The following is a 13,946-nucleotide window of genomic DNA, read 5'->3' as shown; positions in this document are numbered from 1 at the left end:
ATGGTGCAATATAAAATAAAAATCCACGAGTCTTGGACTCGTAACTTGATTTTAGTTATTTCCCTGTGGCTTTGAGCCAAATCCACCACCTCCAACTCCGCTCCAACCACGATGGCCTCCCTTTCCTCCTCTACCTCTCAATTCTGAGGCCCCGTTTACACGGAGCAAAAACGGTGGCCTTTTCATGCGTTTTGGCCGTTCGTTTACACGAAAACGCAGCTCAAAGCCCCCAAAAACGATCATTTCTGAAAACTCCGGCCAAAGTGGAGATTTTCAAAAACTCCGTTTTCACGTTTGCGTCTAAACAGAGGAAAACGGAGGAAAACGGAGATTTAAGCTTCAGAACGTCACATTATGCACCAGAAACTCACCAGCATCATTTGTGCGACCTGCGTTTACAATTAGTTTGGCCACCGTCAATATTTTCTTGTATTTTACCTGTTTTATATTCTATATTAAAGAATCTTGTTCCGTCTTGGAAGTAAAGCCTGAATTATGGTCCCGCGTTAAATCGACGCAGAGCCTACGGCGTAGGGTACGCGGCGATGCGCGCCGTACGGTGTGCGTCGCCGCGTACCCTACGCCGTAGGCTCTGCGTTGGTGTAACGCGGAACCATAAATCAGCCTTAACTGGAAGTTACACGTGTCATTTGTTGATGTTTTTTCCAGGATTCTGATTGGCTGGCATGACGTTAACATCGTTTTCATGCGGGTCCGTGTAAACGAGGATATTTTTGAAAACGTAGAGGGGAAAATATCAGTTTTTGTAAATACCCGGCTACGTGTAAACGTGGCCTGAGTCAAATCAAAAGTCCTTAAAGTTCAGACTTGAGTCCAGCTCAAATCCGAGTCCTGCCCTGCTTTGTTTTCAGTAAGTTTGAGCAGTTTTTCAGGTGTATTGTCCTTGCCTTTGAATTCACATTTGTATATTTAGCCCTCTGTACGTACACTATGGGTTTCACTTGTTGGCTGCATCAGTGATGATAGTTGGGTTTTTTTTTTCATACCAAACATAATTTAGGTTCCCTATTTATGAAAGCTGAGAGTAAGAAGTGAAAAAGTGGTTTCCCAACCACCTGCCCCTTTAGAGACGTACAGTTTGTACAAACAGACTAGGTGACAACTCGAGGTATACAGACGTAATCATTAAGTTTAAGCTCAGCTTCAGACTGGCATCAGTCCAAAGGTAGGAGCTTGACAAGATGATGTGTGTTTGTAATTGCTTCAAAATTTGGAGGCAACCTCCTCCAAATGAGGATTTGAGTGGCGATGATGATGGGTAAGATCAAGAGAAGTGATGCTGTTGTTGACAGCAATATTAGGAGATGAATTATCTGTTATGCTGCTGAGATAGAGTATAGAAAGAGGTTGTTACAAAGTGATTATTTTTTAGCTAATATTGAAGTTAATGGCAGAGGAATTTTATTTATGAATCGGATCTGAAAGTGAAACTGAAGCAATTTTTTTTGTGTGTGGTTTTTATAAGTGTTAACATTTTGCTCATTGTGTATCATTGTCACTTAAGTTCAAGAAACATTATAAATGCATTTGAAACAAAATCCAGTATTCTGGCATTAGGTGTTCCTCAAAAGCTTTAACATTTAGATTTTTGTTTATTGGTAGCAACTAATAACTAAGTGTACAATGGGACAGCCCGATTACCCAAAGTAATATTGTATTTTATACATCAAATACATTGAAATACACTTCAGTATGACACATCCTGTTTTTAGCATTAAGTAGAATGTTAATGCAGAAGTGTGATATCATATTTATTCCCATTTTCCTAATTAAGGTCTGCTGTAAAATTGTTGTGCTTCACATTTGAGTGAGCAATCACATTAGCGGACAGCAGGGGTGCTCTTCTTTGCTCTCCTTCATATTGCATCTATAGACGGCATTAAGCAGGTGGACAAGGTCTGACACAACCCCCATCATGTCACTAAGGTCTGCACAACTCGTTTATGATGCAGTAGCAATGAAGCAGGGAAACATCTAACCCTGCATTCACACCAAAAGCTTCCAAATCGCCTACGGTCATTGTGGTCGCTTGCAACGCACTGCCTGTCTGCTCCAGCAGGCACTTGCAGTAGGCGGTCTTTGTCTAAACACTTTGTCCAACACTAAATCCTGTCAGCTAGCCCAATTTTTGTTTAATTTTGGATTAATTAAATGCCATTTAAAACAATTCTGACAAACCAAATTGGATCAAAGTGTTAATGTTGAACTTGTATTACTGTTCATAAGTCAGTATTAGGGGTGGGTATTGGGAAGGACCTCACGATACGATACGCATCACGATACTTGAGCCACGATACGATACACATTGCGATATCCCGATTATGCGATATCCCGATTATTATATTCTACATAGTTCACCGAAAAATTTAAAAATGCATTACACATCTTAAAATCAAAGTTGTATATATGTACATCAGATGATAGTGATGGATCTTAAAATCCGAGTTGCACGTTCATCAGATTATAGTGACAATTAATGGGACAAACTGAGTCAAAACAATGTTTTATTATAACTATACAAGCTAAAGTTACAACATATTTGTATATGTTTTTCATATTTTCATCAGATGAAATTAACATTAAATTTAGTATGAGGTTGCTTTAATTATGTGGCAAATGATAATAAACACAAGAAAGATGGTACTAAAACCAAGGACAGGCACAGTGATCAGTCAGTATAGATATAAATCCATAAATAAATAAACCTCTGTCCATTATTTTTCATTTTTTAAGGACAGGCAATTGTGTTATATAAATTATAAAATGAAATAAAACGTGAAATAAAACCTGAGCTCAGTGCAGGGCCCTCCCAGGGTTGGTAGAGAGTGGCAATGCCCAGGACTGTCACTTAGGTAGGAGCACTGGGTGATATAATGGGAAAAAAATCGGGGATAAAAAAAAAAAAAAACGATATTCAAATTTTGAATATCGATATTGAATCGGCTGGAAAAGTATCGCGATATATTGCCATATCGATATTTTTGCCCACCCCTAGTCAGTATCCACCCAGTGGACTCACCCAGTCCAGCTAAATTTCTTTTCCAAGGTGAAAAGTGAGCTGTAGAGGACTAACCAACTGGACTGGACAAATGATGGATGTGGTAGAGTGGCTCTCCAGAAATCACCTAAACTCTCTCTCGCTCTCCTACTCCCCCTCCCTACCTCCCTGTGCAGCCATCTGCTTCTCATTCTTCATCTCACACACATTTGACTCACCTTTATCACACTTGCAGCTCTGCACATCCTGGAAATACAAGATGTATTTATTTTTTTAATTATTGCGTCACACTTGCTCTATCTGAAGACTCTACCGTGAAGTTGTGATCTCAAGACGGGATCAGGGAACATCAGATAGGGGAGGTGGTGGTGCTTCAGGGATTTACTGGAACATCCTCAGCAGACAGCTGGCTGGGACTGGGTGGAGTAGGAGCACCGGGTGTGAAGTCTGTGTCCTTGCTGACCAAGTACTCATCTCTTGTGCTGGACCCCCCAGAGAGAAGAGCTCTGTGGAAGAGGAGATCAAGGAGAAGGAAGAGGCCATCCGACAGCGGAGCAGTGAAGTGCAGGTAATGTCTTATGGTCTCTGTTTGTGAGGTTGTGCCCGTTCCCAGTTTAATTCACACAGGAGGGAAATGAAAGGCAGAGGAAATCAGGCCATGGTTGCATCAATATTCAGGAGTGGGTCTCTCTTCAGTTCTGTAACCGTTACCTCACATCCTAGTAGTCTTGCAGTATACTGACTACATTGTAAAAGCATGTGTCTGTTTTTTAAGCAAAAGTCTAATCCAGCAAAAGCCATAGCTTTTTTGTGTCTTTTGTCTTTTTATAGTGATGATTATATTGGAGAAAATGTATGTAGGTGTTTGTCTGGCCTGATTCCATTTTGGGAGCAGAGAGCTTGAGGGGCTTGTCTGCTCTGTTTCTGGGTAATCAGTCTGATATCTGGCTGCAACATTGAGTCTGCTGTAGATGTGTTTCTTAACCTCATGACCTTTTTTTTTTTTACTTTTGCTTTTCATACTGAACTAAGTCTATTCTCATACATTACATTTTGTGCTTTCAGTTTCCATTCATTTCAGTCAGTTGCTACGTATCAAACAGTATTGTTCCTCAAGTCTTAGGATTTCATTTCAGCAGCTGCATAACCAGAATAATATAGTAAGTTTTCAAAGTATTGTTTTCAAAAACATCTCGAAAAGCACTTTTTGTTTACTTACTGGTAAGTGCTGTTGTTTCTGATATTGGCTTGTCTTATAAAGACTTGTTTTTCTTTTTTTGTTGCTTTCAGATAAACGTGATTTTCAAAGCTGACAGATGACTGTGCTGTTCACATTACATTGACTCCCATATTAAATTAGACTTACTGTCATGTCATTCGAAGTCAATGTGCCTTCTGTCTTTTTCTAAGTAATTCTGTCTTCAAGCTACATGTCTGATAGGTGACAGATGGTCATATAGTGCACAATCTGACAGCCCCTCCCTCACCTAACTGGTCTCTTAAACACAATTCACACATTACAAAACGCACACAGGACCGGGGAATAACTACACACAAAAACATGAAAAAGCTCCAAGTGAAGAGACAAACTGTGCAATCAAATTTTTCTAATTCTTTATTTAAAAAAAAGAATTAGCTGTCTGTCTGTCTGTCTGTCTGTGTCTTTTGTTCTTCCTTCTTCCATCCATTTATCATCTCATTATAGTGACAGTTTTTTTTCTCCCCCAATGTTAACTTTTTCAGGTTGTAGTATCAAAAAACAATTCTGGACAAGTTTCAGCATTTTCCTTTCTCCCCATTCAAATCGTATGTAATGGTCAGGGTCATTACAGCGCATTATCATTCCAATTATCCTGAAGTATGTTTGCTCTCTGTCTACAGGACCTTCAGGATGAGGTTGCGAGGGAGAACGAGGAATTGCAGCGACTCCAGAGTCAACGTCAGAAGGTCCAGGACGCTTTAGATGAGCTGGACCAACAGAAGAGCTCCCTGGAGGAGCAGCTCTCCCACATTCGACAGCAGACCAGCCAAGAGACTAAACTTGTAGGTTTACCCTTTGGGAACAGTCCCTTTTTTGAGCATTAAATAATAATAATAATAATAATAATATGTCATTCATCCCGGCAGCAGTTAGACTCTAACTTATTTTAATGCCATAAGTCACTTGGTCACTTTACCTTCATTGTCATCAATATGTGTAGACATTTATCTATGTATATAGGTATATGTATGTCCTATTTATAGTAAAATATGATTTATTTGCATATCTCCACAACCCTCCATCAATCCAATACTGTGTATTCTTGTACATAAATACCAGCTACTATTGTAATATAGTATTTTATCTTTTATCTAATTTTTATTTTTTTTTTTTTTTGCTTACTCTTCAGTTTTTTTTGTTCTTCAATTTGCTGTGGTAACACGCAAATTTCCCTTTCCCCTTCCCCTCAAAGTCTTATCTTGGTATTTCATTATTGTCTTGTCTTTCCAGATCTCATCCCTGCAGTCGGAGCATGAAGATCAGGAACAGAGGATATCCCAGTACGAGGAGGAGCTGGTTCAAGCACGAGAGGAGCTTCTGGCTCTACAGGAGGAGAGCAGGACACTGCAAGAGAAGGTCCAGGCTGCTCAAGAACAACTCACTCCACTTGAGGAGTCCGTACATGATTCGTTCACACAGGTTTCACAGGTCAGGAACCAATAATTGTGTCTTAGAGATTGTTTCCACCGCTCACAGAGGGAGGTTTTTTTTCTTATATGCATCTGACGGAAATAATGCAGTCATGCTGTAATTAACTGCACTGTCTGCACAGCCTCTGATAACTGTGACATACTGTTTTATGTGTAACTGCATTGATTGTATATTGAATTTTAAATGCATGGTGTACATGTCAATTTTCTTTCTTTGTGTAGTCACGGAAATGACAAATTCTGTGTTACAGAAGCTACAGCTTTTACAAGATTGTTATACGCTTTATGTTTTACTTCTAAGGAGAGAGTACTGAGTTATGCATCTTTTCCTTTTCAGTATATTTTCTTTTTATCACAAATGTATGTTTGTACTCCGTAGGTTCAACAGAAACTAAAAGACCTTCAGGTGGAGGAAAGGTCGGTCACTGCCCAGCTCAGCTGGAAACGAGCACTTGAGGACAGCTCTCCTGTCATGGTCAATGGGTCAACAGGACACACAGCAGAGCTACACCAGGGAGACTTCTTGCACCAGGACCTCTTCCAGGAGGACCAACCGAAAGAGCTGAAGGCGGAGGAACCGGCTACTGTCTGCACTCAGCAGAAAGAACATTCAGATGAAAAGGAGAAGGAAGATGTCAAGGAGAAAGAAGGGGAAGAAGCAAAGAGGGAAGAGAGTCCAAAGGCTCTAGACGATGAAAAACAGAAACCGGATCCTCTGGATGATTTGTATACCAGTCTAGCCTCCTCGGATTTGTACAACAATCTACCTATTCTTTCCAAGCCACGGGAAGGCACTGTTAGGGTAAGAAATACACTGACCTGGGTTGAAATCCTTTTTTCCAAAGAGAGAAACAAACTTAAAGCTGACACTATTATGTCCTAAAACAGCAACAATATAACAGTAAACCTAGCTAACATTTGACGTCATTATAGTTTTATAGATAGTCATAATCTTGCAGATATAAAATAAAGCCTGTTGCTTCTCAGACTATGGATCCTGCAGTAAAACTCATCATTCCTGTGTTTTTCATCTGAACTCACCAGGAAAACGGCAGCCCTGCACCTGATGCCTCCTCTGACACTATTGAAGACCCTGAGGAATCCCCAAGAGACAGCCCACTTAAGGTAAACCAAAGATTAGGAAGTATACATGTTTAAAACTAAAGGGCCGTTATTCTTTTATTTAAAAAAAATCCTATTTCGGAATTATTTTTGGTCAATTTTAATTTTTTTTTTAACCAAGCGCCATCAGCCTTTAATTACTCCGTCACTGCTTTATCACATTAATCCATAGTCCACAGATTTTTATGAAAGATGTATTAAATGACTGCATAAATGAAAAAAAGAGTTAATTATTGAAATGCTAACTGTTAATACACATTAGCCCTGTGACTTCCCAACAGGTTGAATCCCCAGAGCCTGAGAGCTTACAGGAGCAGGCAGAGTCCACAGAAACAACCAGCCCCCCATTACCTCCCCAGGTCGGCCCTCGCTCCGTTCCTCCGCAGGGCAGCCCTCCATCCCTACCTGAGATGGACTTTTTCCATTCAGACCCCTTCACCAATCGTAAGTACTTCCATCTTTCATCCTGATGTTCCAGCTGTTCAGAAAATATCAAATCTATGAGACAAAATGGTTTGAAATGTTGCTTGGAGGGCAGGTGTTTACATAAATAGTAATTGGGTGTTGGGGAACCAAAGCACTGAAAATGCCATGCAGATTTCCTTGTTTTTTTAATTCACTTTTTGTGTTTTGTAGATGATCCATTCAAAGATGATCCTTTTGGGAAAACAGAAGTTGGAGGTAATTTTTACATCCCATAATCTTATTTTAACACCGTGTCCTAACTGCATGCGATGCGAGCGTCAGTGCCATTGCTTTATTTTCTATTGGACTGTCCTAACTGGACGCAGCGCTGCGCAGCGTGATGTGGCGCGCCGTTTTGAGCTGAACATTTGTCGGACGCCCTGCTTCTATTTTCTTCCTGTCGCTCGCGTTGAAAGCCGGTTGAAAGCGCTGTAGGAAACAAATGCCCGGATTCCAACCAATCAGCGCGTCGCGAGGTGCTGCAACTTTAGGAGCGCACGGGCGGGTAGTGCGGTGAATAAGAGGCGAATTTCAGCTGTTAATCAAAATAACGTGGGGGCCCATAACGCTTTCAGTGTGGACAGAGAGCGTCCGATGTAACGCAGTGCGACGCGATAGTCGGACGCTTGCATGCAGTTGGGACAGGCTATAAGTGATTACCAGTCAAGCCAAATTCTTTTATGTAAAAGATATCTGACATGAGTGCATTTTCAATGTTGTATCAGATCCCTTTGGAGGAGATCCGTTCAAAGGCACAGACCCTTTTGCTGCGGACTCCTTCTTTGTACAGACCTCCAGCACTGCCTTTGCTCCTGAGGATCCTTTCTCTGCATCAGCGGACCCATTTGGTACTACTCCTGGGATGCCAGAACCAGACCTGTTTGCAGCCAAGCCAAATGACTCTGCTGCAGGACCAACGGCAGACCCCGATCCCTTTGCTAGCAACCCCACAAATCCAGCTTCAGCACCCAAGGATCTTTTTAGTTCCACAGGGAACGACGCGGACAAGTCCGACCCATTTGGGGGGAATATGAACACTGTGGGTGGGGAGGTGGATCCCTTTGGTTCTCAGGATGGAGGGAAGGATCCCTTCAGCAGCTCCCCCCCGGCCTCCGATCTGGCAGTGGTGAGTGGAAAAACCCTGTCAAATTGCATTGCCTCCAGTTTCATACCCACGATGCACAAAAAATTAAAGAAGGCTGATGATGGTTCATGAAAGTTTAATGTTAAACTCAAATATTTTAAGACTTTTACAAAAAACTGGTTTGGTCACTCAGTGGCTGAGTTGAAGTTTAGACTTTAACTTGGTGAGAAGCTCCTCCACACTTTTATCGTCAACATTTACCCTCATTTAGGTCTGTGCAGGATGCTCACACAAAACTAAAAACCAACAGAACTATGGATAATTTATTCACCAGGATCATTACACAGTGCAGAAACACCTAATCATATGAATAGCATTTGAGAATTTGATGCAAATTTGAGTTTAGTAATTGATTTTATTTGTGTTTGTAGTTGTAACTTGACTTTTTTTTTCCTTTTAATCACAATATCAAACAAAAAGTGCTGGTTGCCTTCCAAATGGAAGGCTGCTCGGCCAATTGTCAGCCGTGTAATGCGCCCAAGTGTCCCCCGGGTAGAACACTGAACCCCACTGAACCCCACAACGCTCCCATTACCCCAGCTTCTTGAGTCAGAAACACCGTCCGATGTGAAACCTAAGTCAAATCAATATGCAAAACCCAATAATCTCAAAAATGTTGCGTTTTATTGTAATAAAGTACAGCCAAGTTAACCACATGCTGGCCAGCAGTGCAATAAGAATGACAAGAAACCTTATCTTTGTGGAGTTAAAGGGCTGAGTATGGTTCTGCGTCACACACACGCAGAGCACACGGCGCACCCGTGAAGGCTGAATTATGGTTCTGCGTCAAAACGACGCCGTGCCTACGGCGTGTGGTTTTTGTACACGCAGAGGACACGCCGTCACATGCGCCGTCTCTGACGTGCACCTCCTGAAAATTGTAACTACGCGTCGAGGAGACGCCGACCACACGCAGACCGAGAGGGCTGTGATTGGTTCGTTTGAAAGCGAAGCATTTCCGGTTTCCGGTTTGAATCAGTAGTGAACTTCCAGGGCTCTTTTCTTCGCTTATATGTGATTTTTTTTGTTTTTGTTTTTTGCACAATAGTTGTCCTTATCTCTTTGATTTACTGTGACCGGAAAAAGTCGGATAAACCATTCAGAAAAAGATCGCTAACTAGTGGCCGCGGGGGGTACTGCACCGCGACCAAATGGAGAGACGGAGAAGTCCGAAGGATTCGTGACGACGTCACGGGTGCGCCGTGTGCTCTGCGTGTGTGTGACGCAGAAGTATACCCGCACCTGACACCGTCACGAACTGTTCAGACTTCTCCGTCTCTCCATTTGGTCGCGGTGCAGTACCCCCCGCGGCCACTAGTTAGCGATCTTTTTCTGAATGGTTTATCCGACTTTTTCCGGTCACAGTAAATCAAAGAAATAAGGACAACTATTGTGCAAAAAACAAAAACAAAAAAAATCACACATAAACGAAGAAAAAAGCCCTGGAAGTTCACTACTGCTTCAAACCGGAAACCGGAAATGCTTCGCTTTCAAACGAACCAATCACAGCCCTCTCGGTCTGCGTGTGGACGGCGTCTCCTCGACGCGTAGTTACAATTTTCGGGAGGTGCACGTCACTGACGGCGCATGTGACGGCGTGTCCTCTGCGTGTCCAAAAACCACACGCCGTAGACACGGCGTCTTTTTGACGCAGAAGCATAATTCAGCCACAGTCAATGTATATCCTTTTAACATTTAAAACTTGATTTCAATTTCCGTTTTATATAAGTTTAATTTTTTGCATGTTTGCACTTTTTGCGACTACTGTCGAGGGCGGATTTCCATTACAAAAAAGTAAACCAAGGCAGTCGATCCGATAGTGTCCATAAAATCATGATGAAAGCTGTATTTGCATGTAGTGAGGGTTAAAAATGCATGGTGTCCCTCTGCCTTTTATTATTGACAATATTTTTGCACATGACACAATACTTTCAGACGCAGTGTTACAGTTAATGATGTTTGTCTATAACAAACTTTATTGTTTAATATGTACTTTTTCCCCCCCCCCTACCTTTTTAGAAGGACACTGCAGCAACCAACGATCCCTTTGCTCCAGGTGGTACGACAGTGAGCAGCACCTCTGATCCAGGTATGACTCGTGGCATGTTTCCACCCTCTGGGCACAAAGAAACATGTTTAAGTGGAAATAAGTGAAATTTGTTGTCCGTGAATCAAACCATGTTGGCAGTGTACTAAGTCCCTTTTCGTTAATATTTTTCAGATCCATTCGCTGCTGTGTTTGGTAATGAATCGTTTGGAGGTGGTTTTGCAGATTTCAGTGCCTTGACGAAGGTAATTTTTAAGTATGCGTCAGATTTCTGTACGGAAGCATAAAACACTGAAATGAGTGAAACTGTAAGAGTGACTAGTAACATAAATAACTGCCATCGTGAACTTTCATCACAATCCAACCAGAGGATGAAGTGACTCAGGCTGGAAAATGAAGTTGATGGGGGTGTATTGTGGTTTAGAGGAAGGAAGCAGCTGGGACACTTGAACAGTACTTTGTGCTGGCAGGAAATATTTTACTCAACACATCAGTCATTCAGCAAATGAAACGCAGTATTTGATGTGGAATAATGTAGTTAGGTGACAGATGTTTTTCGTCAGATGCAGCATATATTGTGATTACTTTGTCATGTTTGATCTTAGTTGCAAACCTCAAAAGTAAGTTTGCCTGAAACGTATTGTATGATGCATTAAAATAAAATAATTGCAATAAGCTCAGACATTATTCCATATTAAAAACCTGGTGTATGCAGCTTACTGCATGAAGTAGATTTCTTAGTTTTTTTTTGTAAGAAATCTTGATGAAAAGAACATTTTACTGTAATCATATATGTGCTTTTGTCGCAGATTCTCGCACCATCCAACTACCTTTTTGTGACTAACTTTATAAACATTTATTTCATGTGGCGTGAACCTTCTGTTCCAGTCAAATGGTCAGGACCAGTTCGGCCTCAACAACAAGAACTTGTTCCAGGACGACAATCAGCCTGCCAGCTCTGATGTGCCCCCAGCCCTGCCCCCAAAAACGGGTACGCCAACCAGACCTCCCCCTCCTCCTCCAGGTCAGTACTTGTAAATCCCATCTGGAAAGCAGTGACTATCCAGCCGTCAGGCATTTTGGACTGCTTTAAAATCGATGATATAAACGCTCTCCGTCCACATCCTTCTGTCTGTGCCTCATCAGGTAAGAGATCGTCCATCTCTAGGACAGAATCGTGTGACTCCTCCCATCGAAGAGGACACTTCCTCCCCCAAACAACAGGAGACTTCTCTTCCTCTTCCTCCTCCTCCTCCCTGCCTGCCAAGGATCCTTTAGCCGACCCCTTCGCCCCTTCCTCCCCTCCTCGTCACAACGTACGGGAAGCTGACCGATTTGCCAGCTTTGACAAAGTGAGCACCTCCCTCCCGCCATCTCCCTCACCTCCACCTGAATGTCAATAGTCACACCGTCTTGTCTTTTATTCCTGCTAATGAACATCTGGTTGTTCAGTAATGTTGCAACCACTAAGCAAATCAAGCCGTCTTTCTAAATCGATCCATCCACTGCCATTAAAAAGCTCCAAAGCAGCAAAGTTTTACCACGAGGAGCCAGCAGAAATTTTTCTTAAACTTAGTTTGTTTTAGGCTAATTTTTCTGAAGTTCTACCTGCTGATTGTATATTTGAATTTGTTACTGGTGCTGTTTCTCTGCTTCCTAATATTTCTTTTTTGTTTGTTGCTGATTTACTGTACATTGCATTTCATTTATAGTGCCATGTCAGGCCATTTAGGACCTTTTTTCTAGAAGGACATTTGTACACAAACATCCTCCTAGAAAGTATTGCTTTCTTAAAAATGAATTAATATATTAAGTCTTAGCAACATGTATAAATTGTGTAAACAAACCAAATGTTTGGCAGTGAATGGACAGATGACAGGCTGCTTGCATTTGGCCTTTGTTAGCCATCCCAACTCCGCACACTGACTGACACATCATCTGTATGTGCAAGTACATTAAACAGGAATCTAAACTGAGAGGCTATTGCGCTAAAATTAATTTCATGAGATTTTATTATGCTTTTAAGAATAAAATAGTCCCGGCTAAATTTTAATTGCTACTCTACTGGATATTCAAAACCTTGTTGGTGGCTCGGCTCAGTGTTCCTACGTTGCAGATTCTCCACAACTAACAATAACAAGCCGCAGCATGATGCTTACCTTATGAGTGAAATAGTATTTCATACCTCAGCCTATAAGCTTAAAGTTTGATCTGCCTTTGTTTTAAAAAGAAAAATGGTGAATACAGGTTTCAGGTAAAGCTGTGCCTCCCACCTTTTTTTCAGATGTACTTCATTTAGCAAGTGCAAGGTACTGTAATCACTGTGTTGCTTGAATCCAGGAGAGCAAAAGGTTCTCTTTTTTTATCACTCAAAAATATACTTAAAAATAGCACTTAATTGTTTCTTTTTTTTGTTATGAAAAAGAGTAAAAGTTAACAACTTTTTGTTTTTTCTCTACTGGGATTGAGCTGTTGTTATTTAAGGAATAAAGTTATGGGTTATCCTCTCAGCTCCTTCCCTTGTAACGCTGCATGTAAATGAACTGTTGAGCTGTGAATTTGGGATGGACTACACAAAGACGGTGTTGATTTTCACGACACACCTGCATGTCTCTGTCAAAACCTGACCTGCACGCACTAACTGTGTTTGATTGGCTGGCTGTCGTTCACTTACACAACCACCTCCACCATTCCTCAAATCAGTGTTCATTTTTCACCTTTTTTTTTTTCTTTTTAACTTACACCGCCGTTTATTTATTCACGCATCCCTCTGTCCATCCATCTTTCCATCTGCTCAACCATTCATTCCCATATTCCGGTCTCGTGCCTTGTTTTGATCTGAACTGTGTTGTGTAGATGTATCATCTGTTTTTTTCTTTCTTCTGTGTTGAAGATGTTAAATAAAGTGTTGATTTAAGGGCACCACCTGTGGCTTCTATGTACATCCATGAAATATTTATCTATAAAATCGTTAACTGTGAGAATACCAATACTTCCAGTTTTCAGTTTAGTTTAATTTGATCCATGGATGTTGATACTTGTATATCAAGCCTGGTAGTGTAGTAAGCTTTTTCTGTTGTATGGCACTAATAAATGAATTAAAAGCATGCAAAGAAAGTACTTTTTAAAGATTATGTCAAGTGAGCTCATTCAAAATAAACATAAGTTTAAAGTTATGATATTAGGGATGTCTGCATGATCTCTTGAATTCATTACATGCTTCTTTACTACTCTCCTTTTGCATGCTCTACACATCGCACAGAACAATCATCTACTCTTTAAAAAAAAAAAAAAAAAAAAAAAAAAATGTATATATGCTTGCCGTCTCCGTCTTTGCATGGCTGGTTACACTGGTTGACCTGTGTGGCTTCTGTTTGTCTGTCTGTGGGAATAAATCGTCTGCTGGCAAACTGCATGTCAAAGTCTAAGAATTTACCAAATTAACTTGTGGGCTACTT

The 13,946-nt window shown here is 41.1% G+C and overlaps 1 protein-coding gene across 2 annotated transcripts in view; it reads left to right on the top strand.

Annotated features, from left to right (window-relative positions):
* eps15 (epidermal growth factor receptor pathway substrate 15) overlaps positions 1–13,946 on the top strand; it is a 32,626-nt gene that overhangs the window by 16,131 nt on the left and 2,549 nt on the right. Inside the window, exons 13-24 of one of the 2 annotated variants that reach the window (XM_061738239.1) lie at positions 3,515–3,587; positions 4,901–5,062; positions 5,511–5,708; positions 6,090–6,512; positions 6,755–6,835; positions 7,114–7,276; positions 7,469–7,513; positions 8,023–8,423; positions 10,461–10,530; positions 10,663–10,733; positions 11,377–11,512; positions 11,635–11,840. In XM_061738239.1, the coding sequence (XP_061594223.1) occupies positions 3,515–3,587; positions 4,901–5,062; positions 5,511–5,708; positions 6,090–6,512; positions 6,755–6,835; positions 7,114–7,276; positions 7,469–7,513; positions 8,023–8,423; positions 10,461–10,530; positions 10,663–10,733; positions 11,377–11,512; positions 11,635–11,840 (2,029 nt within the window). The remainder of the gene's footprint in view (positions 1–3,514; positions 3,588–4,900; positions 5,063–5,510; positions 5,709–6,089; positions 6,513–6,754; positions 6,836–7,113; positions 7,277–7,468; positions 7,514–8,022; positions 8,424–10,460; positions 10,531–10,662; positions 10,734–11,376; positions 11,513–11,634; positions 11,841–13,946) is intronic. The other variant, XM_061738240.1, reaches the window with a different exon arrangement.

Source organism: Cololabis saira, chromosome 13, assembly GCF_033807715.1.
Source record: "Cololabis saira isolate AMF1-May2022 chromosome 13, fColSai1.1, whole genome shotgun sequence".
Classification (NCBI taxonomy): domain Eukaryota; kingdom Metazoa; phylum Chordata; class Actinopteri; order Beloniformes; family Belonidae; genus Cololabis; species Cololabis saira.
Note: the sequence above shows the minus strand (reverse complement) of the source record. Positions and strands in the feature narration are given on the sequence as shown.